The 24,314-nt window shown below is 49.2% G+C and overlaps 1 protein-coding gene across 2 annotated transcripts in view; it reads right to left on the reverse strand.

Annotated features, from left to right (window-relative positions):
* EPHX1 (epoxide hydrolase 1) overlaps positions 1-24,314 on the reverse strand; it is a 38,369-nt gene that overhangs the window by 10,429 nt on the left and 3,626 nt on the right. Inside the window, exons 1-3 of one of the 2 annotated variants that reach the window (XM_021926734.2) lie at positions 12,297-13,040; positions 8,427-8,614; positions 5,359-5,539 (exon numbers count right to left, since the gene is read on the reverse strand). In XM_021926734.2, coding sequence (XP_021782426.1) covers positions 5,359-5,539; positions 8,427-8,609 — 364 coding nt within the window. In that variant the 5' untranslated portion in view covers positions 8,610-8,614; positions 12,297-13,040. Of the gene's footprint in view, positions 1-5,358; positions 5,540-8,426; positions 8,615-12,296; positions 13,041-24,314 lie in introns of those variants that run through there. The other variant, XM_021926736.1, reaches the window with a different exon arrangement.

The raw sequence follows: 24,314 nt of genomic DNA on the forward strand, positions 1-24,314 counted from the left end.
CCAGGCTGGGATGCAATGGCATGATCTCGGCTCAGTGCAACCTCTGTCTCCCTGGTTCAAGCGATTTTCCTGCCTCAGCATCCCGAGTAGCTGGGACTACAGACATGTGCCACCACACCTGGCTAATTTTCATATTTTTAGTAGAGACAGGGTTTCACCATGTTGGCCAGGTTGGTCTTGAACTCCAGCCATCACGTGATCTGCCCATCTTGGCCTCCCAAAGTGCTGAGATTACAGGCGTGAGCCACTACACCCGGCAAGACATTTTTAAAAAGCCCATAGCTCATAGTTTGCCTCATGGGTCCGTTTCCCTTTGTGGGAGGAAATACTCTTTCTGACTTTCCCTATAGGTCTGTAGCACCCATAGGATGCTCCATGACAGGGCTGCTGGGTTAGCATCCCGGAGCTGAGGAGGGCTCAGGATGGCAGTGCTGGGCTTGGAGGGGAAGAGGCAAGGGGGTGGGGTATTGGGTGTCAGGGCCAAGGGTAAAGGAAAAAGGGGCAGGCAGGGAGTCTGGAGACCTGGTGCCTCAGGCAGTTCCCTTCTTCCTGGACGTGATGGGGTTGGGCTTATCCAGAGGTCTCTGACACCTTTGTCAGCTCTCAGACTCTGAGGACAGCATCTGGTCTCCTGCGGTGGGAGGCCCAGGATGTGGGACAGATCTGGAAGCTCAGCATAGAATGAGCAGGGAAGTGGTAGGGGCAGGGAGGCTGAACAGTGAGGCCAGTGTGGATGAGGACAGAATACTGGGGTGGGGGTTGGAGGCTGGGCTATGAGCATCCAGGAGTGCAGGGGTAGTGCAGTGACAGAGAGGACCCTGAAGAAGTCTGCTGTGAGAGAGAAGAGGGAGGAGGACTTGGACCAACCCCAGCCTGGGGGCCCAGGACAAGATTCAGGGAGATATTGAAGGTTTGCTGGGCCCACAGACCAGAGGTTGCCCAGTCAGCACTGTGGGGGGATGGGCAGAGAACGCAGGAATCCAGGCCCAGAGGAGGGACTCCGAACCACAAGGACCAAGGCCAAGAACAGGCCTCCCGCCCTGGGCAGGGTGCCAGAACCATACATGGGTAAGTCCACGATGAATTCAATGCTAGAAACTGGCTCTTTTGGAGCAGTTGTATCTGCGGGAGGGTTTGCACTGTAAACACCCAATGTCAGCTGGGTGTGGTGGCTCATGCCTGTAATCCCAATACTTTGGGAGGGCAAGGTGGGAGAACTGCTTGAGGCCAGGAGTTTGCGATCAGCCTGGACGACAAGGTGAGACCTCGTCTCTATTAACAATGCAAAAAAAAAAAAATAATAATGATAAAATAAAATAAATAGCCTAGCTGGGACACTTGGGAAGCTGAGGTGGGAGGATCGTTTGAACTCAGGAGGTTGAGGCTGCAGTGAACTGTGATCACACCACTGCACTCCAGCCTGGGTGACAGAGTGAGACCCTGTCTCTAAAAAAACCCCAGTGTCATGAGGAACTCTGAAAGGGTCCAGTGGGGTAAGGCTGGCAGCCGCCAGGAGAGAAAGGGCCCTTTAATGCCTCCTGCCTCTGGGCCTTTGAACATGCTGTTCCCCTTTCTTGGACCACCTTCCCCACACACCTGGCAAAGTCCCACTCATTTCAGCTTAGATGCCATCTCCTCCAGGAAGCCTTCCCTCACATTCAAAGGAAGATTGTGGGGCTCATGAAACTCCCAGAACCTCCTCCCTCATAACGCTGCCACCATATGCTATAATTGCCCCGGAAGAACCTATGAGCTGTGAAGGAGGGACCCTGTCCTCCCTATGTGTCCCCAGCCCCAGCAGAATGCCTGGGTACAGCAGACGCCCTGTTAATTTCTGCTGGATGGACATTGAAGAGCTGGGAAAACACAGGGATCCAAGTCAAACTCAAGGAAGCCAGGCAATTTTGTGCCAGGGATCCAAACAGGAACCTCTGGTAATTGCATACAGCAGTTTGGCTGGGATTAAGTGGCTTGAACCCTCTTGTTAGGCTAATAACAGAAGATATCAAAATCCTGTAAAGAATTCAGCAACACTCAAGAGGAGTCCAAATTTGATCCAAAAAATCATTCCAGATTTTTTTTTTTTTTTTTTTTTTTTTTTAGTGTTCTTGGCTGAGCTCCAGGAAGGGCTCTAGTTCCAGGACACACATCACTGGGACTTAGCTTTTCTCTGACTCCGTCTCCCTCAGGCCTGGCCCGCTTGCATCAGGAGAACAAGGATGTTTGCTGCCCAGGCAAGGATGTTTGCTGCCAAGTCAAGGTTTCCATCCATCCTTCCTTTCTCCCTTTCTTTCTGAGATAGGGTCTTGCTCTGTCACCAGGCTGGAGTGCAGTGGCGCGATCTCAGCTCACTGCAACCTCCGCCTCCCTGGTTCAAGCAATTCTCTTGCCTCAGCCTCCCGAGTAGCTGGGACTACAGGCACATGCCACCACACCCAGCTAATTTTTGTATTTTTAGTAGAGACGGGGTTTCACCATGTTGGCCAGGATGGTCTCCATCTCTTGACCTTGTGATCCACCCGCCTTGGCCTCCCAAAGTGCTGGGATTACAGGCGTGAGCCGCCGCGCCTGGCTCTCTCTCTCTTTTTTTTTTTAGATGGAGTCTCGATCTGTCGCCCAGGCTGGAGTACAGTGGCGTGATCTTGGCTCACTGCAACCTCCGCCTCCCGGGTTCACGCCATTCTCCTGCCTCAGCCTCACGAGTAGCTGGGACTACAGGCGCCCACCACCATGCCTGGCTAATTTGTTTTTATTTTTAGTAGAGACGGGGTTTCACCATGTGAGTCAGGATGGTCTCGATCTCCTGACCTCGTGATCTGCCTGCCTTGGCCTCCCAAAGTGCTGGGATTACAGACGTGCACCACCACGCCTAGCCGCTCTCTCTTTTTTTAAGAGATGGGGTCTTGATCTGTCACCTAGTGCAGTGATGTCCTCATAGCTCAATGCAGCCTTGAATTCCTGGGCTCAAGCGATCCTCCTGCCTCAGCCTCCTGAGTAGCTGGGACTACAGGTGCATGCCACCACACCCAGTTAACACTGTATCATTTCAATTTCCTTTTTTTAGGAACTTTAGTTTATCTGACTGACCAACATGTCTTTCATATATTTTAAGTAATTCCCAGAATTTTAACAAATTAAAATTTTAGCTGTTCCTTGAAAAGGCCAAATCATCTTAAACATTAAAAATAAGATTCCTAACATGTACAATTTCCTCAATATAAAAAATTAACAAGCTGGGCATAGTGGTGCTCGCCTATAGTACCAGCTTTCAGGATGCCTGAGGCAAAAGGACTGCTTGAGCCCAGGAGTTTGAGGCTGTGGTGAGCCATGATCACACCTGTGAATAGCCACTGTACTCCAGCCTGAGCAACACAGCAAGACCTTGTCTCTTAAAAAGATTAATTGTGGCCAGGAGTGGTGGCTCATGCCTGTATTCCCAGCACTTTGGGAGGCCAAGGTGGGGAGATCACGAGGTCAGGAGATTGAGACCATCCTGGCTAACACGGCAAAACTCCATCTCTACTAAAAAAATAAAAAATACAAAAAATTAGCCAGGCGTGGTGGCGGGTGCCTGTAGTCCCAGCTACTTGGGAGGCTGAGGCAGGAGAATGGCGTGAACCCAGGAGGTGGAGCTTGCAGGGAGCTGAGATCACGCCACTGCACTCTAGCCTGGGCGACAGAGTGAGACTCTGTCTCAAAAAAAAAAAAAAAAAAAAAAAAAAGATTCATTGTATGGCAACCCACAGAGTGGGAGAAAACATTTGCAAATATCATATAAGAGATTTTATTCAGAATATATAGAGAACTCCTAAACCCTAACAAAAAACCCAAAAATGGACAGAAGATATGTACAGACATTTCTTCAGAGAAATTACAAAGAATTCAATAAGTACTGCATAAAAAAATGCTCAACATCGGTAATCATTAGGAGAATGCAACTCAAAACCACAATGTGATACCATTTCATACCCATTAGGATGACCATTACCGAAAAAAAGAAAGGGAAAAAAAACATATTGGCAAGGATTTGGAGAAATCGGGATTCTGAGGCATTGTTGGGCGGGAAAGTAAAATGGTGCAGCTGCTGCAGAACACAGTATGGCGGTTCATCAGAATATTAAACACAGAATTACCTGATCCAGCAAGTCCACTTCTGGGTATAGATCCAAAAGACCTGAGAGCAGAGTCTTTTTTTTTTGAGATGGAGCCCAGGCTGGAGTGCAGTGGTGCCATCTGAGCTCACTGCAACCTCTCCTCCCAGGTTCAAGATTCTCATGCCTCAGCCTCCCGAGTAGCCGGGATTACAGGCGTGAGCCATCACGCCCAGCTGATTTTTGTATTTTTAGTAGAGACAGGGTTTTACCATGTTGGCCAGGCTGGCCTTGAGCTCCTGACCTCAGGTGATCCACCTGCCTCAGCCTCCCAAAGTGCTAGGATTACAGGCATGAGCCACCGCACCCAGCCCGTATTTAATTCTAAATCTTTTTGGGGTTAAAAAAATGCTTTTTCACTAAGGAAACTGTTACTTCATCCCAATGATCCTGGGGTTACCTTCCCAAGAAAATTCTGAAAGATACTTTCCCTTCCTGGTGACATTGTGTGACAACCTGTGATACAGTTGGGACATGAGGCCTAGAGATGCAGACAGATAGGACAGTGTTTCATAGGATCTTGACTGACAGGCTGAGCATCTTTGAACAGTCATGGTATCATGGACTCCAAAACTTCAAGAATGGGTTGAGCTGACCAAGGCCCTGCCCAGGTCTAAATTTTTTTTTTTTTTTGAGACAGAGTCTTTCTCTGTTGCCCAGGCTGGGGTGCAGTGGCGCAATCTCGGCTCACTGCAACCTCCACCTCCTGGCTTCAAGCAATTCTCCTTCAGCCTCCAGAGTAGCTGGGATTACAGGTGCCTACCACCACACCTGGCTAATTTTTGTATTTCTAGTAGAGATGGGGTTTCACCATCTTGGCCAGGCTGGTCTTGAACTCTTGACCTCGTGATACACCTGCCTCGTCCTCCCAAAGTGCTTGGATTACAGGTGTGAGCCACCCCACCTGGCCCGGGTCTAAATCTCATCTCCATCCGTCCTCTCAAAGACTGCCACATCATTGGACTGGATGGTGTATTTCTTTGGTTTTTAAATTGCATGTATGTGTTCCTGCCTAGCTCTAAAGATGGACAGATTTGCTGTGACTGCAATATTTTTGCATTTAGTAAGGTTACAACTTATAAGTACATCTCAGTGACCTAAAATTGGGTTCTGAATCTCTCCAACTTTATCTGACTCTAAGTTACATTGTGCAAGAAGCCGTTCTTATGACACACATCCCTCTCTGGCTGGCGTTTTGCAAACATACCTTCAATCTTAGTCTTGAAGTGAGGGTATCTATTGAGAATCTCCACCTGCTTCTTCCAGTCGAATTCATTCCGCCAGTAGGAGATGACTTTCTTCAGGTAGTTGGAGTTGAAGCCATAGTGGAAGCAGCTGTCCTCCAAAGGTGGGGTGAAACGGAACTTATCGATCCTCTGGTGTAAGTCCTGGAGCAAAATGCAGGACCCCAAGTTGAGAGGGATGGGTAGGGCAGGGCACAAGAGCAAAGTTTGTTTCCAGAAAACACAGCAAACCCTGCAGCCACAAGACACTGCATTCTGGTAGTGACAAAGCAGTTTCCCACCTCACTGTCTACTCCCAAAGCGGATGTGTTCTTCCCTTCTTCCTTCTTCACTGTAGACTTCGCATTTCTTTTTCTTTCTTTCTTTTTTTTTTTTTTTGACAGGGTCTCACTCTGTTGCCCAGGCTGGATCCGTGGCGTGATCTCGGCCCACTGCAACCCCCACCTCCCAGGTTCAAGCGAGTCGTGCCTCAGCTCCCAGAGTAGCTGGGATTACAGGTGTGAGCCACCATGTCCAGCTAATTTTTGCATTTTTAGTAGAGATGGGGTTTTGCCATGTTGGCCAGGCTGGTCTTGAACTCCTGGCTTCAAGTGATCTGTCTGCCTTGGCCTCCGAAAACAGTGGGATTACAGGTGTAAGCCACTGCGCCCAGCCCATCTTTTACTCTTTAAGTGTATAAACAACACACATCTTTAATTTACCCAGGTTTCCCTATAGCGGGAGTCGGCAAACTTTTTCTGTAGAGGGCCAGATAGTAATATTCTAGGCTTTGCAGGCTGCAGTGACTCCACTCTGTCTTCCTAGTGTGAAGGCAGCCACAGCCAATGCACAGATGAATGGGGGTGGCTGTGTTCCAATAAAACTTTATTTATGGACAGCCACAGCCAATGCACAGATGAATGGGGGTGGCTGTGTTCCAATAAAACTTTATTTATGGACACTGAAATCTGACTGCTATATAATTTTCACATGTCACAAATTATTATTCTTCTTTTGATTTTTTCCCCCTAACTATTTAAAGAGGTAAACACTATTCTTGGCATAGGGGTCATGCTAAAACAGGTAGCAGGCTACATTTGGTCTATGGGCCATGGTTTCCTGACCCCTGATATACAACACTGAATGATACATTATAACTCAGTTGGGATAAAAATTACAGGCCAGGCCCAGCACAGTGGTTCACGCCTGTAATCCCAGTGCTTTGGGAGGCTGAGGTGGGTGGATCACCTGAGGTCAGGAGTTCAAGACCAGCCTGGCCAACATGGCGAAACCCCATCTCTACTAAAAATACAAAAATTAGCTGGGCATGGTGGAAGGCGCCTGTAACCCCAGCTACTCGGGAGGCTGAGGCAGGAGAATCGCTTGAACCCGGGAGGTAGAGGTTGCAGTGAGCCAAGATCACACCACTGCACTCCAGCCTGGTGACAGAGCCAGACCCTGTCTCCAAAAAATAAAAAATTTACAGACCAGGAGAGAGGGTGCAAGCCTCATGGGCATGTATTAGGCTAAAAGGCCAGCCCCAGTGGGAGGAAGTTCATGTCAGCTTAGGGAGCCTCTCAAGTGTCACTATTCTCAGGCTTCTTCTCAAGTGTTTCAGTCACCCCCGAACAGATTTTGGAAATCTCAGACTCCCTTAGGAGTCTAATTCCGTAAAGGAGTTTTCCTCAGGACTCAGCTTTGGCCCTAAATAGCAAGGCTGCAGCAAGCAAGTCCTACCCAGGTAGCCTCAGCCTGGTTGTTCTTGGGTTTAGCCCAGCTTCTGCTTTTAAATCCCTTCTTCCTTGGAACTCTCATGACTTTTTATCCATGCTTTTTGTGACATTTATCCTTATCCATCTTTTTTTTTTTGAGACGGCGTTTCACTCTTGTTGCCCAGGCTGAAGTGCAGTGGTGCGATCTTGGCTCACTGCAGCCTCTGCCTTCTGGGTTCAAGGGATTCTCCTGCCTCAGCTTCCCGAGTAGCTGGGATTATTATAGGTGCCCGCCACCATACCCGGCTAATTTTTTGTATTTTTAGTAGAGACGGAGTTTCACCATGTTGGCCAGGCTGGTCTTGAACTCCTGACCTCAGGTGATCCACCCACCTCGGCCTTCTAAAGTGTTGGGATTACGGGTGTGAGCCACCGCACCCAGTCGATCCTTATTTATCTTTTAGTCTACTTTTCTTTGTGCACATTCCTTTTCTCATTCACTGGACTGTATGCTGTTGGACGGAAGGGGCTCTCTCTTCTCCCAAGCACTCGCTGGGCCTGCACACAGTAGGTGCTCAAAACCCACAGAATGAAAGAAAGGATAGGCAGGGCCATGCCAGGCCTGCCTACCGTCCTGTCCCCAACTTGAGCCTTGCTCCTCCCTGAGGTTGCATTCTCAGGTCACCCCACTTGCCCAGTAACCTCCTTCCTGACTCTATCCCTGTGCAGAGGAGGGGCAGCGGCTTCAGGGTTAGACCTGACTTCAAATCTTTCTGCTTGTTAGCTAGGCCGCCTTGAACAAGTTGCTTTATGCCCCTGAGCTTCAGCTTCTGCATCTGCAGGATGGGAACAACAGTCCTCACCCCGCGGGATCACCACAGGGATTGAATGTGACCAGGAATGGCTGATACACAGCGGTTGCCTAAGCAGCAGCATCCCTGCTTTCTCAGTGCTTCCTGGGTCTCTGATGGTGGAAACCTGCTCACTTTCTCCCACAACCTCACTCCCAAGGCTTCAGGCAGGGCATAGAGGAGGTGATGACGGCTGCTTTCTGTGACCTTTGATGCAGGTAACTGAGTCTGCTGGCACCCGATCTCCTGCCTGAGCACTGCTGGGCCTCGGATAGGGAAAGGAGAAGAGACAAAGTGGGAGGGCTCGGTATCCCTCTCCAAAGCAACCTGCACCTGCCCAGCAGGGGAAAAGCAGACTGAAACACACTCCCAAGTAGGACGGACCATTCCCAAGCCCCCATCCCCTCCCGCATCTGGCCTAAGACCCAACCTGTCTCCGAGACACCACGCTCTCCACTGCCCAGTCCGGCCTGGCCCAAGGTGCCTTACGTGGATCTCCTCATCTGACGTTTCCACCTTGAAAGGGTGGATGCTCTCGTCTTCCCTGCCTGTGGGCCTCGTGCCTGGGCCCCACCACCCATCTTCAAGTGGCAAAGTTTCCTCCTTGTCCCGGGAGATGAACCAGTAGATGGCAAAGCCCAGCACTGAAGTCAGGAGGATTTCTAGCCACATGGCTCCTGCAAAATGGGGGGATGTCATCAGTAATGGAGCCCGCCCAGCCCAGCCCTGACAGCTCAGAGACTCTGATTCGCAGCAGGCTCTTTCCTGCTGCACTCCAACCCCGTCCCTGATTTTATTTACATTTGACCGTATATATATTATGTGTATAATAATATATTATATATTATATGTATAACATATAATACATATATTATAATATATAATATATGATATAATATATATGAGATATAATATATTATACATGTTTTATTATATATTATGTTATATTATTATATGTTATATTATAATATATATGTTATATATTATATTATAAATTGTTATATATAATATATATTATATATTATATACACACTATATACCTACTATATATAGTATATGTAATATATATATGAGATATAGAAAAATGGAAAAACAACAGACAATGAGACAAAATCACCCACAATCCTACTAAGCTTTGAAAATTGTTCATCATCCTGGGAAAAGAGGAACCTAGATTGGCTTCTGCACAGTCCTGGGTAGGGGGTTTTGGGAGCTGCATTTCTGAGGCCTCATTTTTTTTTTTTTTTTTTTGAGATAGAGTCTCGCTCTGTTGCCCAGGATGGAGTGCAGTTGCACAATCTCGGCTCACTGCAACCTCTGCGTCCCGGGTTCAAGCAGTTCTCCTGCCTCAGCCTCCCGAGTAGCTGGGACTAGAGGCACATGCCACCATGCCCAGCTAATTTTTGTATTTTTAGTAGAGATGGGGTTTCACTGGCCAGGATGGTCTCAATCTCTTGACCTTGTAATTCGCCCACCTTGGCCTCCCAAAGTGCTGGGATTACAGGCATGACCCACTGTGCCTGGCGGCCTCATGTCTGAGAAGGCTTCTGTCCACGCCCTCTGGGCTCCCTCCCCCAGGGGAGAGGAGCACCCTTCCTGAGTGGTGGCCCACAGCCCCTGCTCTGTCCCTCTTGTAGAGGGGCTCATCCTCAGGGCAGACGGGGGTAATGGGGAGGCCCAAGTGCTGGGAGAGTAAGTTCAATTTAGCGTTGGGGGACACTGCTAGGAAGCCCAGCCATGGCCACACATCTTAACTGTGTGTGTAAGAGCTTTACTGAAACATAATTCATATACCATACAATTTGCCCATTTAAAGTGAACACTCCAATGGTTTTGAGGATATTCAGGCATGTGCAACTATACCCACAGTCAACTGTAGAACATTTTCATCAGCACAGAGAAATTCCATACCCTTCAGCTGTCGCTCCTCTACTGCCCCCCCCACATTAGGTCCTAAGCAGACTCTAATCTACTTTCTGTGTCCATAGAGTTGCCTATTACATTTCACATCAACTCAGTTGTGTTTTAATCCCCATTTGTCTGACTCCTGTGTCTTTTTTGCTCAGAAAGGGAAGAAACCTTAGTCTCAGCAAAGCATGATCAGGCAGGTACCAGCCCAGCATTGTTATCTAGCTCCTCATCTTCCTCATTCCTAGGCAAGTAACCCACAGACTGTTCTTGTTCAGAGTAACCTGCATGAATATGCAGGCCGTCCTTATGCCTGAGTCAGAGGAGGTTCTCTGGACGCAGTGCAGTTAGGACCCAGGCGGAGGAGAAAGCATTGAGTTTTGACAAGGTCCCTGCAGACCACCCCCTGGCAGCGCCCCTGACTCTGTCTTGGAAACCCAAGGCAGGAGGTGGTCCCTGCTGGGAACCCCACCACTTGTATGCTCCATTGGCTGCTACATGTCAGATGTCTGGGACTCTGCTGGGGGGTTGCAGAGGCCCTGGAGTTTGCTCCAGTCAAGAGCTGCCCCACTAAACCTAGAATTGGGCCACTGGGGGTCGTTCTAAGAAATACTTGTCCACAGTGGTCCAGAGATAGAGCTCCAAACAAATCCACCCAGGGCGATGGCTCTCATCTTATTCCTGCAGTTCTGTAGGAAATCTAATTAGGAAAATCAGCTTGGCACCCCCCACCTCCCTGTTTCTATTAGTGATCCCAGTGAACTCCCAGCTTCCCTCCCTCAGGCCCTAGAGTCATCCGATTCTTCCCCCACAGCCCATCACTAAGTCCTGATGCCATCAGATTCAGCCCCCTGCGTGCCTTGCCCCATCCCCTGGACCAGAGCCCTTATCACCCCACATGTGATTATCGAGACACCTTTCAAGAGAGGAAACCCACAACCCCATCTCTCATAGTCACAGCACACTTCTTAGAACCCACTGCAGCCTTCTTCCTGGGAACCATGCCCAGGTGTCCACCCTTGAACTTTCAATACATCTCCTTCTCTGGATTGTGAAACTCTGAAGTGCCTCAAGGCCTCACTGATCAATGTTTACTCAGTCTACCATGTGCCAGGGTGCAGGCCTTCACTATCCCTGCCAGAGACATGTGGGACACTTTGATGCATGTTCCATCTCCAGCCACGCCAAGCCATTGCTTTTTTTTAATTATTATTTTATTTTTATTTTTATTTTATTTTATTTTTGAGACAGAGTCTCAAAGAGTGCAGTGATGCGATCTCGGCTCACTGCAACTTCTGCCTCTGGGTTCAAGAGATTCTCGTGCTTCAGACTCCTGAGTAGCTGTGATTACAGGTGCATACACCACCTCCTGCTAATTTTTGTATTTTTAGTAGAGACAGAGTTTCACCATGTTGGCCAGGCTGGTCTCAAACTCCTGACCTCAAGTGATCTGCCCACCTCGGCTTCCCAAAGTGTTGGGATTACAGGCACGAGCTGCCATGCCTGGTTCTATAGCTTTCATCTTTCAATTCCAAGCAGCAGTAGTGCCTGGGTCCCAAAGACCCTATGTCAGCTGATCAGATGGGCAGCTGGGAGCACACTTCCACAATAAAAACAAGGCAGGGAACAGCTGGAAATGAGTTCCTCTTATTTTAAGGAATTCAGAAAAGAAAAGACATGCAGAAAGACGTTATGTCTCTGCCAGGAAATCCTGCCCTTTAAGAAGATGGAGAGGCCGGGCGCGGTGGCTCAAGCCTGTAATCCCAGCACTTTGGGAGGCCGAGACGGGCGGATCATGAGGTCAGGAGATTGAGACCATCCTGGCTAACACGGTGAAACCCTGTCTCTACTAAAAAATACAAAAAAAAACCTAGCCGGGCGAGGTGGCGGGCGCCTGTAGTCCCAGCTACTCGGGAGGCTGAGGCAGGAGAATGGCGTAAACCCGGGAGGCGGAGCTTGCAGTGAGCTGAGATCCGGCCACTGCACTCCAGCCTGGGCGACAGAGCGAGACTCCGTCTCAAAAAAAAAAAAAAAAAAAAAAAAAAAAAAGAAGATGGAGAAATGTCAGCTACAAGCTCCTGTGGTATTGAAAGCAGGACTAGGTGTTAGGGACTGGGAGACACATGGGAGCGTGTGGGAGGCAGCCAAAGGCAGAGAGCAGAGCTTCCCCCAGCAACAGGAGCAGCTGAAGACACTTCACCGGGCAGGCGGATCCCACCACAATAAACCATAGCTTGGGAAGGCAGAGTTGTGCCCGTCCTGGGTACTGCCTTGACCCCCAGTGCCCAGCACTGGTCATTGGCCCAGCACAGCAAGGCGCTCCACTAATATTTGTGCCAACTGCATATGCACTAGAAGCCAGTAAGACACATTTTGCATGATGTTGTCAAGGAGGCTGTGAGCAGAATGAACAATAAAGAGGGATCACCCTCCCCAGTGAACCCTCCTTACCTGTACTTCAGCACAGGGAGGAGCACCGCTGTCGCTTTCCTCTAGGATATAAATGTGCAACTTTCCCCTTTCTGGGCAGAAAGATCCCAGTGCCTTCACCTGTCCACCAGGCTCCACGTTCTCACCCTCGATCACTCCTTGGGAAAGAGAGCTGTGGAGCTCTGCACCTGGCGATGCTCTAGGCGCCTGTGTGAGAGGCAGGGCAGGCTGCAGGCACTGGCCCCCACTCCCCACGGCCTTTTGACATCTGCACAGTCCTGCCAACTCAGCCAGTCTCATGTGTGCACGGCGTGGTTATCTCCCCTGGACTTTGCACAGCAAACTGAACCACGTTGACCTGAGAGATACAGTGCTGAAATGATAAATGCTCGAGTCCCATCTAAAAGAAGGGAATCTGGGACAAGGGGCATTATGATGGCCCCCACCAGCACTACCAGGGGTATCACCCAGGAAAAGGAGAGCAAAGTGACAGATTCAAAGAGAAATTTAAAAACACGATCTCTTGCATTCTAATTAACAAGAATATTAGTACTTGGCTCAAGGATGGTGCCTTACAGCCACTGATCTCAGATTACAAATAGGCTCTACTGCAGTGTGTTACTTTGCCACCTAGTAACAGCCCTTTATTTAATAGCAGGTATTTAATGAACGAAAGAAAGGTGTTCTTGATTAGCCTGGTGTGACAGCAGGTGTTGACTGTGTGTGGATGGGTCTTCAACCCCACTGCCGCCTTGCGTTCCCACGTGAACAGTCCTTCTCCTTGTTGCAGGCAGTGTTCACTTTCACCAGCCCAACCCCAAGAAGCCCGCCCTGGGAAGGACAGAGGGGGTCACCATGACTCCACACCCCCCGTCTGCTTTGTCGGAGAGCTGGCCAGGCCGAGTGGCGCCCTCTTGACTGAGCCTCAAACCTTTGCTTTCCTCTTCAAATAAAGCCGCAGCCCTGGCGAAGGAGCTCGGAGGCCTGATGGCAGCCTGCTGGGCGCTTGGCACTTCCTAGACCCTGGTACATGTAATCCATGGTACATGCAAATCCACCCACTAAAGAGCCACAATTCATCAAACTTGACTTTCCTTTTCACTTATTTAAGGCAAGAATCAGAGTAGGCAAGGGCCTTACCGTAAATCACACTGCGGTTGTGAGGATTAGAATCTGTGACCACAGAACTCACTCCCGGTCTGTCACTGGGCGTGTTGCACCCCACCTCCCCTTCTTGTTCCCTCTCAGCACCTGTTTGCAGCCTCGAGTCTTCAGGCCAGAAGGGACTCCTAGAGCACAGACCAGCCACTACTGCCCGGGAGCCACGGACGTCTCCCAGGCCTCATAGCTTTTCTCAAAAAAATGTAATAATAAGAAACAACACTCTCCCTGTACTGGTGGGTCAGCCAGTCCTGGGAAGAGCTGCAGGGGCTCTTAGAGTCTGACCAATCAGAGTCCAGGCACCCACTCTCTATCTGCCTGACCCTGCCCACACACTGCAGCTCGAGGCAGGGAGAAGTGCAGATGCACACCGCCCAGGCAGGGAGGGTCTAGGGAGTGCCAGGCACCCAGCAGGCTGCCCTCAGGCCTCTGGGCTCCCTCGCCAGGGCTGCGGCTTTATTTGGAGTAAGGGGAAAGCAAAGGTTTGAGGCTCAGTCAAGAGGGCACCACTCGGCTTGGCCAGATCTCCGACAAAGCAGACAGGGCTGTGGAGCCGTGGAGACTCCCTCTGTCCTCCGCAGGGTGGGCTTCCTGGGGTTGGGCTGGTGAAAGCGAACATCCCCCCACAGTGAGAAGGACTGTTCACGTGGGAACCCGAGGTGGCAGAGGACCTGGGGTGGGCTGGGGAGGGGGTGGCACTAGGTAGATGACAGAGCCCTCCCCTCCCTCTCATGGCCTCCCTCTCTCACTCAGCAGACGAGCACTCAGAGGATGAGCAGGGCTGCATCACCCCTACATCTACCGGGTGGGCCAGTTGGTAAGTCACTGCCACTGGGCATGGAAGCTGGAGAGGAACTCAGCAGCCTCCAGTCCAAACCCCTGCTCCACAGCCAGGGAAAGAGGGGGCCGAGGAGTGACTGAGTCTGGGGAGGCTTGGTGGCCAACTTGGGCGATGCCATTTAAGGAGCCAGCCTGCGTTTCCTGGAGACTCCCCATCCCATGGCTCCCCCCAACACAGCAACTCTGACGACCTTTGACTTTAGAAATGAAAATATCTTGGAGGTTACAATGAGAGGGCTTTGGCCCAGTGTGGTAGCTCATGACTGTAATCCCAGCACTTTGCGGAGCCAAGGTGGTGAATCACATGTGGTCAGGAATTCAGTATCAGCCTGGGCAACATAACAAGACCCTCATCTTAAAAAAAAAAAAAAAAGTAATAAAGGGGTTTCTTGCTTGCTTTCCTCTTTGGGTAGTTCAAATCTCGGCTCCACTATTTATTAGTACTAGTTGAGGGGCTCTGGGCAAGTTATGAAACCTCTCTGAGCTCAGTAGCTGCATCATAAAATGGGGATAATAATGTTGAACTACTTATTATCAACGTGTGTGTTCCTTCCTCTTCCACTAAATCCCTAATTACTGTGGAGAATCTCTGCCTTGTAACAGACCCCAGAGGAGCCCCTGTTCCTGTTATTTAGCCCACACCCTAAGGTCCCGCTGCAGCTGTGTGCACATAAACAGGCTGAATGTGAGGGAGTGCATGGTGACAGGCACTGTGGTCTGGGAGCATCTGCTCTCCTCTCTGTGTGCCTTGGACGTGATTTGGGAGGATGACCAAAAGCACAAGGCTATGTACATCTTCGGGTATCAGCGTTTTGCAAGATACATTCCTGGAGTAATCTCCACCCCTCTTTTCCATCTGTTTGGAGAAGGTGCATTCTCAGCATCAAGGGGCAGAATTCTGGTGGCTAAGCCTTCACCTTTCCAAGGAGAGCTATATTTATCTCTTCCCTGTGGTCAGCTCCTGCTGATGTAGCAAACATTAGAACTTCTTCAAAACATCAAAGTTTAGGAGACGCCATGAAACACTGAGAAGTAAAACAATACAAAATGAGAGTGCCTGCTTTATTTTGCTAGCACCTGAAATCAAAGCTTCATTGATCTGTCTCAAAAGTTCCAGAGATATATTTTATCTGATTAGAGTTTTTGTTTTGTAATGCATTTTTCCAGAATACTGACAAGTTACTGGGCTGAGAGAGTTTGCACGGCAGAGGGTTGGAGGGGAAGCCTTTCAGAATGAAATCATTTTCTTTCTCGAAGCCAAGGTACTCTTCCCAACAAAATGGTTCGCTTGCCTAGTAAAGAAAATACAATTTTTGTTGCAAACTAGCCTGATTTTTTTTTTTTTTATTTTTTTTAAAAAGGAAGACTGGAAGATAGAGGTCATTTAGCTACAAGATACTGAGCTCAGAGGGGAACGTGATGAACAATTGGCTCCTACTGTAAGAAATGGGATTGCATATATTTTAATTCCAATTCTACACTGAAGTCAAATGTTGGGCGCGCATTTGTGAAACTTGGAAGAAAAATCCCAATAAGTTCAAGGTGAAGAAGTTAGATGAGCAATCAGTGGTCTTTACCCTTCAAAGATGGACTAAATGAAACTGTTAGAAAGCAACAAATGATACAAGTAGAGTAACTTGTTAGTTTACTTGTGTTTATCTTTCTGGGTCTGACGCACACAGGACAATTTTAAATACAGGAGAGCAAATAAAGTAGGTGCTTTGTTTTGCGGCAGAGTTAAAATGTAAATCACCTGTAATCCCAGCACTTTGGGAGGCCAACGCAGGCAGATCACTTGAGCCCAGGAGTTTGAGAACAGCCTGGGCAACATGGCAAAACCCTGTCTCTACAAATAATAAAAAAAAATTAGCCGGGCATGGTGGTGCATGCCTGTGGTACCAGCTACTTGGGAGGCTGAAGTGGGAGGATTGCTTGAGCCCAGGTGGTTGAGGTGCAGTGAGCTATGATCACTGCACTCCAGCCTGGGAGACAGAGCAAGAACCTGTCTCAAAAAAAAAAAAAAAAAAAAAAAAAGAAAGAAAGAACCAAAAAACGAAAAACAGGCTGGGGGTGGTGGCTCATGCCTGTAATCCCAGCATTTTGGAAGGCCAAGGCGGGTGGATCCCTAGAGGTCTGGAGTTCGTGACCAGCCTGGCCAACATGGTGAAACCCCATCTCTAATAAAAACACACACATTAGCTGGGTGTGGTGGTGTGCGCTTGTAGTCCCAGCTAGCCGGGAGGCTGAGGCAGGAGAATTGCTTGAACCTGGGTAGCGGAGGTTGCAATGAGCGAATTACTCCCTGCACTCCAGCCTGAGCAACATAAGACTCTGTCTCCAAAAAAAAAAAAAAAAAGGTAGATCAGTTTAATAATTTAATGGAACTTAATATTTCTGTTACACTGGGGTAAAAATAAAAGTTTGCTTTTTAAAAATTCTCTTAAGTGATGTCACTAAGTCAAGTTTTAAAACATACAATTCATTTTCAGATTGATACTTAAAGTTCAAATGAACTTTTTCTGTTATTTGAATGTGGTTTTTAAAGTGCCAAGAAGTTATTTGTTTTTTAAAGTAAATAAGAGATTTGGATTGGTGCCTTGGAAAAGCAAGTAGAAACATGCTTTTGGACCAGAGGTTGGTTCAGCAACACTGAGTAGAACTACGGGCTGGGTACTGTGTAGGCACCGGGACTAACACACAACCCTGTAACTGTAGGAGCTCACACTTTAGCAGGGCAGAGAAACGGGTAACAGATAAACACCCTTCCAGTTATAGACACATACTATATGCACACAGATGGAAGAGAAGTGTGCACAAGCAGAAGTGGTTAAGTTTTGCCACAAAGGTTTCACAGAGAAGGGGTCATTGAGCAGGGTTTTTAAGTATGAATAGCAGTTTACCAGGTGAAAAATAATGGTGGAATGGGGATAATCCAGGTAGAAAGAAGAGCATGTGGGATGGAATGGGATGGAAGTGAGGAAGCGCATGGGGTGAATGAAATAACACGAGTCTCGTGGCCGGGCGCAGTGGCTCAAGCCTGTAATCCCAGCACTTTGGGAGGCCGAGACGGGTGGATCACAAGGTCAGGAGATCGAGACCATCCTGGCTAACACGGTGAAATCTCGTCTCTACTAAAAAATACAAAAAACTAGCCGGGCGAGGTGGCGGGCGCCTGTAATCCCAGCTACTCGGGAGGCTGATGCAGGAGAATGGCGTAAACCCGGGAGGCGGAGCTTGCAGTGAGCTGAGATCCGGCCACTGCACTCCAGCCTGGGCGACAGAGCGAGACTCCGTCTCAAAAAAAAAAAAAAAAAACACGAGTCTCATAGGGTGTTTTCTGGTAAGAGTTGATGATTCTATACTTCAGAGTGTAGTTGTCTCATTTATTACTATACTATCTCTTTTATAAATTGCTACTTCATCATGAGCTGACCAGGAGTTTTAACTTAGAAACTGTGTTTACAATTCAGATTACCCTTCTGTAAATTACATGCTGAAAAGAGTGAGCTAAGAAAACATACTTGGGAAACAAACAAAAATAAAATAAAATAAAAAAAAAAAAAAAAAAAGAAAACATACTTGGGGATGGGCACGGGGGCTCACGCCTGTAATTCCAGCACTTTGGAGGCCAAGGTGGGCAAATCACCTGAGGTCAGGAGTTCAAGACCAGCCTGGCCAACATGGTGAAACTCCGTCTCTACTGAATATACAAAAATTAGCCGGGCGTGGTGGTACATACCTGTAATCCCAGCTACTCAGGAGGCTGAGGCAGGGAGAATTGCTTGAACCCAGGAGGCGGAGGTTGCGGTGAGCCAAGATCATGCCACTGCACTCCAGCCTGAGGAACAGAGCAAGACTCCATCTCAAAAAAAGAAATAATATACTTGGGAATGTGAGGATTATGTGGTTGAGTGAAGAAAGGTGGCCCGGACAGGAGATTACTCAGAACTCAACGGTTCACCGCAGCTGTCCTTGATGAGCTGGTGGCTATGGCAAACATACCATCAGATTGGGATGTTGTGGCAGACTGCCAGCAATGTTCTCTTCTTCTTCCTTAGCAAAGGAATTTTAATTTTAGTTGGAGAAGACCAGCCAAACACTTTACATTTCTTGGCCCCCTTGCAGCTAAGTATGACAGAGTGATTAAGTGCAGACAAAGAGCTATAAATGTATTTGAGCAGAACCACCTGTGGCCCAGATAGTACCTTGTGTCAAAATTTTCTCCAGTGCATCTGAAATTGCACTGTGATTCTGTTCCCCTAAACTTTGTCTTCTCTTGGTGTACCCTCTTGCAGTAACTGACACTACCCTCCTTGCTACTGCCAAGCCAAAAACCTAGGTGATGTCCTTGAAACCCCTCTCCTTCACTCCGCCACAGATAACAGCAAGTTCTGGCAGCTGAACTTCCAAAGTACATCTCAAATCCATCTCCAACCCAGCCCAGGTTCCTATGGCTCTCCCCTGGACTGCTGCCCCTGCCCAGTCCACTCACATCTGCTCTACCCCTTCCAACACAATGGCCACTCTGCAGCCACAGCAATCTTTTTAAAACATTTTTTTTTTTTTTTTTTTGAGACGGAGTCTCTCCCTGTGGCCAGGCTAGAGTGCAGTGGCGCGATCTCGGCTCACTGCAATCTCCACCCTGGTTCAAGCGATTCTCCTGCCTCAGCCTCCTGAGTAGCTGGGACTACAGGCGTGTGTCACCATGCCCAGATAATTTTTGTATTTTTAGTAGAGATGGGGTTTCACCATGTTGGCCAGGATGGTCTCAATCTCCTGACCTTGTGATCCACCTGCCTCGGCCTCCCAAAGTGCTGGGATTATAGGCATGAGCCACCGCACAAACCCTGTTTTTTTTTTAAACGAAGACAGGTTCTTACTATATTGCCCGGGTTGGTCTCAAACTTCTCCTGCTTTAGCCTCCCAAATAGCTGGATTACAGGCATGAGCCAGGTCAGAGTGATCTTTTGGAAATGCAAATCTGATCATGTATATCCCATCCCCTGCCAAGACCCTAAAGAGCTTCCCCTTGTCCCTGGGTTAATGTGGCCTTCAAGGCCTGGGTGATCTGACCACTGACCTCTCCCCTAGCCCCTCAGAGTACTACTGGTATCAATAGTATGGAGAAGTAGTTTACTTGAAAGCTAAGTGAGAGTTTTAGGGCTGGGCTCTCACACTGCCCCCCTGATCTTTCAGTTTTATGCTCACCATGCTCTGTCCTACTGTGGGGCTTTATGAAGGCAAATCCCTCTGTCTAAAAGTTATTCCCTCCCCTTCCCACCTCCCTAACTTCTACCCACCTTTCAGATTTCAGACTGACTGTCCCTCTTCTGGGTAGCTTCTCCTGACCTATCCCAGCAAGGCACATCTCTCAGTCCTAGCCTTCGTCATGCTCACATTTGTCAGGGTGATTATGTGACTGACAGCTGGACAGAAGTTCCTGTAGGCCACGGACCATGTCTACTTTGGCTCCCATCTGGACTCCCAGTGCCTGGCATTCTAGTAGATGCTTAATTATTTGTTGAATGAATGAATGAATTTAAAAATTCTTTGAATGAGAACATAGAAAATTAATCAGAACTTTTGAACAAGAAGAGCTGGATTCACCTTGAGGAATAATAAATATAACCTGCTTAGCCTAGTTGGTAGAGACAGACCATAAAATGCAGGAAGAGGGCTGAATAGGTGGCATGAGGCACTATGGAGAAAGCCCCCTGACCCCAAAGAAGACTGGAGAACCAGTATCCTAGGCGCACTACAAATATCAGGGTTTTGGGTCTAAAAAGATGGGGTCAGACTCAGATCCGGCCGCACAAAGTAAAGGGGCAGGTCTACTGCCTGTCCAAAGGCTCCCCTCCCCCAACCCAGGCAAGCAGTCATAACCTCACTGTCAGAAACTGCTCCTAGAATCGCAGTAAAGTGCTAGCTGGCCATGACTCAGCACTCGCCATGTTCCCAGCCTTGGCTAAGTGCACTGCAGGTCAGAATGCCCAAGTGTTTTTCCAGAACAAAGGCCATGAGGTGGACCCAGGCATGCGACAGTTGGGCAAGCCTGGCTCTGACTGTGCGTTTCCCTAATAGCGACTGAGACTCACAGCAGCGTGAAAACCCAGTGCTTCTCCTGGGGGAAGTCTGCCACTTTGGGGAGGAAAGTGTGGGGGCAGAGAGGATAAAGGAAAAACTATGGCATGACCTGCCCCTCAGATACCAGGCCAGAGAGGTAGGTGGGCTTGGAGGGTCTGCTGCTTCTGCAGGCCTGGTCCCAAACCAGCCCCCATCCTGCCCTCCCCAGCACCCCAGCCTCACCATTCCTCCCTGGGGCAAGACGAAGGGAACATCTAGTGGACAGGGAAAAACAGATGGCTTCCCTCCCATTTCTGGCCTGCCTGCCAAGCGAACACAGGATGGGAGCCTGGGAGCGTTCCTGCTGTGAACTCCCTGTCAGCAGCTGCCCAAGCCTCGGGGCTCCCAGGGGCTTCCCAAAAGTCATCCTGAAGCTCCCAGCCTCACTCCCTTGGCTGGCCCAAGAGTGATGGAGGCAAACCCTGGGGGCAACTCCCAGCTTCTCCACCCTCAGCCATTGTCCCTGAACCCCAGGGACCCCCAGAGACTCAGGATGGAAGAGGCCAGATGCAGGCGAGTTGGGCTTGTGCACCAGGCCAATGGCCGTGTTTATCTCTGTGCAAGAGCTGGAGCCAAGCCCTGGGAAAACAGCTTAGAGCCAGAAACCAAGAGAAAGGAAAAATGTAGTTTACAGGCAGGGGGAAAAAAAAAGTGGGGGGAGAGTAAAAGAGCAGTAAAAAGTGTCGGGAGACAGCCTTCTTGGGGACAGGAGTGCCGTTTTGGGGCCTGAGGGACGGGCACATCACCCTCTGTGTGGAAGGGAATTCCCTCCACCTCCATGCTATCTACACATCTGGAGAGATAGAAAGAAAACAATTTGGAATTGGCACTGGGATGCCAATGTGATTGAGGGAGCCCCAAGCCAGCCTGCGGGCAGTTAGGCCCTCACTGCCTGCTTTGCTGCCTGGCCCTGCTGCCTGCCAGCCATGTAGCCTCAGGTCAGTGACTCCACTTCTCCAGGCCTCCGTGGCCCCATCTGACGTGGAGGGTCTGGAGAGGGGAAGGGGAAGGCCACGCAGGTGGGCTGGCCAGATCCTGTGCACCTTCAGAGAGGGGACGGCTACTTCCACACTCTTTAAAGGCCACACAAACTTTAAGTTACAGAACTCAAGAAGACCGAGAGACGCCGTACATGCTGCAGGGCTTGTGAGCTCTTGGCCTGGAGCTTCATTTGAGGTCCCATTCCATCTCACATTCTGCCAATTAAAATTAGAGCTGTTGAGTTTTTCCACTGGTTCTAAATTAGCAGAGAAAAAGTCCAAGCAGAATCCAGTTCACCACCTAAAAGGAAAAAGCATTGCCCTCCATGGAATTTCAGTCCTTGACATTCTCTTTATCTTTTAAAATTAAAAAAAAAAATTGGAATAACTTTTTTTTTTTTAAATTTTAAAGACAGAGCCTTGCTTTATTGCCCAGGCTGGAGTACAATGGCTCAATCTCAGCTCACTGCAGCCTCCACCTCCCAGGTTCAAGTAATTCTCATGCCTCAGCCTCCTGAGTAGCTGGGATTACAGGCACCCGCCACCACCATGCCTGGCTGATTTTTGTATTTTTAGTAGAGAAGGGGTTTCACCATGTTGGCCAGGCTGGTCTTGAACTCCTGTTCTCAAGCAATCCGCCTGCCTTGGCATCCCAAGGTGCCTGATTACAGGCGTGAGCCACCATGCCAGGCCAGTCCTTGGCATTCTCTATTTGAGTGGAGAGAGGCTCCTATTCCAGGGGATAATAGGAGTAGATCATATAACACACTTACCGGATTTCTCTCCCACCATTAACCACACTCTGCACCTCCCCCTTCTCCCCAGCGTGGCTTTTCCTCAACAATGTGCTCCACGATCTGGAAGCTTCCTCGCAGTGTGTAACAGGAGAGCACTGAAAGCCGGGCCTCATGGAGGAACCTGAGCCTGCCGTCTCATCTAGCAGAGCAGCAAGAGAACTAGGGGTGCTTCCTGTAGGGCAGCCCAAGGATCAGGGTCCGAGTTCTGGGTTGTTTGGTCATGGTGGGGGTTAGTTTGCTTGTGGCAATGCTTAGGTTGCAAAAAGGAGTTTGAAAGTCCCAAAAGGCTAAAAATATTTATGGTGTTCAATCATAAGTGCTGAAGGCAACTCTGAAATTAAGATGTTCCATCTTAACCGGGTGCCGTGGCTCACGCCTGTAAACCCAATACTTTGGGAGGCTGAGGCAGGTGGATCGCTTGAGTCCAGGAGTTCAAGACCAGCCTGGGCAACATAGTGAAACCTTGTCTCTACAAAAAAAAAAAAATATGAAAATTAGCCGGGCATGGTGGTTGCACGCCTGTAATCCCAGCTACTTGGGAGGCTGAGGATGGCTTGAGTCTGGTGGGACAGAGTTTGCAGACAGCTGAGATGGCACCACTGCACTCTAGCCTGGATGACAGAGCCAGACACTGTCTCAAAAAAAAAAAAAAAAAAGGACGTCCTGACAGGGTATCACTGTGACCCTGATAGCAGCCTTTCTGGTAGGGTCTGGAAATCCTGCCTCAGTGAGGCACACATGGAACGAAGAGGGCAGGGCTGCTTTCTTCCACCTGGTGGCTGTGCCCTGACCTGGTGGCTATGTTTTTGTTTTTGTTTTTGTTGAGACGGAGTCTCGCTCTGTCGCCCAGGCTGGAGTGCAGTGGCACGATCTCAGCTCACTGCAAGCTCCGCCTCCCGGGTTCACACCATTCTCCTGCCTCAGCCTCCTGAGTAGCTGGGACTACAGGCGCCCGCCACCATGCTCAGCTAATTTTTTTTGTATTTTAGTAGAGACGGGGTTTCACCGTTAGCCAGGATGGTCTCGATCTCCTGACCTTGTGATCCGCCCGTCTCGGCCTCCCAAAGTGCTGGGATTACAGCCGTGAGCCACCACGTCCGGCCGACCTGGTGGCTATGTTTGCTGGGCCCACTGCTATTTCCCCACAGGGACAACTTAGCAGCAAGAAGGTCTTGCCACAGCCAGAAAAACTGGAACGTGAGACAGTATATTCATTTGCCTCAAAGAGCTGGTAAGAGAGGCTCCTCATATCTTATCACTGCAGGATATACTCATACCTGGAAAGATGGCCTTGGGGCTTGGCACTGGGACCAACGTATTTCTCTTACTTTCCCAAAGTCTCTCCAAAATTAGCCAAGTCTCTCCAATTCTAGCAGAAAGAGGGATACAAATTTGTAGGACCGGAAAGTCACCCCTCAATGCAGCCAGTGTCTCTCATTCCACGGGGAAAGCAAATTCCCAGGCTGAGTTGCTAGAGGACAAGCTGAGGTGGTGGCCTTTGGTGAGGGCTGGAGGGCCAATGGCTGCCTGCTCCTGGCCTCTCACAGTACAGCTCTCTGACCCTTCATGGAGGCACTGGGACCTCTTGCTTGCGGTCACCAGCCTCCCACAGCCTTCAAGAGTCACAGTCCAGGCTGCTCTTGGACTAAAGCCAGCCAGGCAGGCCCATGGCATAGAAGCTCAGAAGCTCAGAACATGACCTAGACTTCAGGATGTGTCTGGGCACCCACAGCCACTCTGAGGAAGGCTAGAGAAGCCCTGAGCTGTGACACTGGGGTGGAAAGACTCTTTAAACAGACCATCTCCCATACTACAACCATCCTAAGAAGAGGTAGTTTTTCTTTTTAAAAATTGAGACAGGGTCTCACTATGTTGCCCAGGGTGGTCTTGAACTCCTAGGCTCAAGATATCCTCCTGCCTCAGCTTCCCAAAGTGCTGGGATTACAGGTGTGCTCCACCACTCCCAGCTAATTTATTCTTTATAGAGACGAGGTCTCACTTTGTTGCCCAGGCTGGTCTCAAAACTCCTGGGCTCAATTGACCCACCCCCTCAGCTTCCCAAAATGCTGGGATTACAGCTGTGTGTCATCTTGCCCAGCCAGTTTTTCTATTTTAAAGATAATTAAAAATGAAGCTCA

The sequence above is a fragment of the Papio anubis genome, chromosome 1 (genome assembly GCF_008728515.1).
Source record: "Papio anubis isolate 15944 chromosome 1, Panubis1.0, whole genome shotgun sequence".
Taxonomy (NCBI): domain Eukaryota; kingdom Metazoa; phylum Chordata; class Mammalia; order Primates; family Cercopithecidae; genus Papio; species Papio anubis.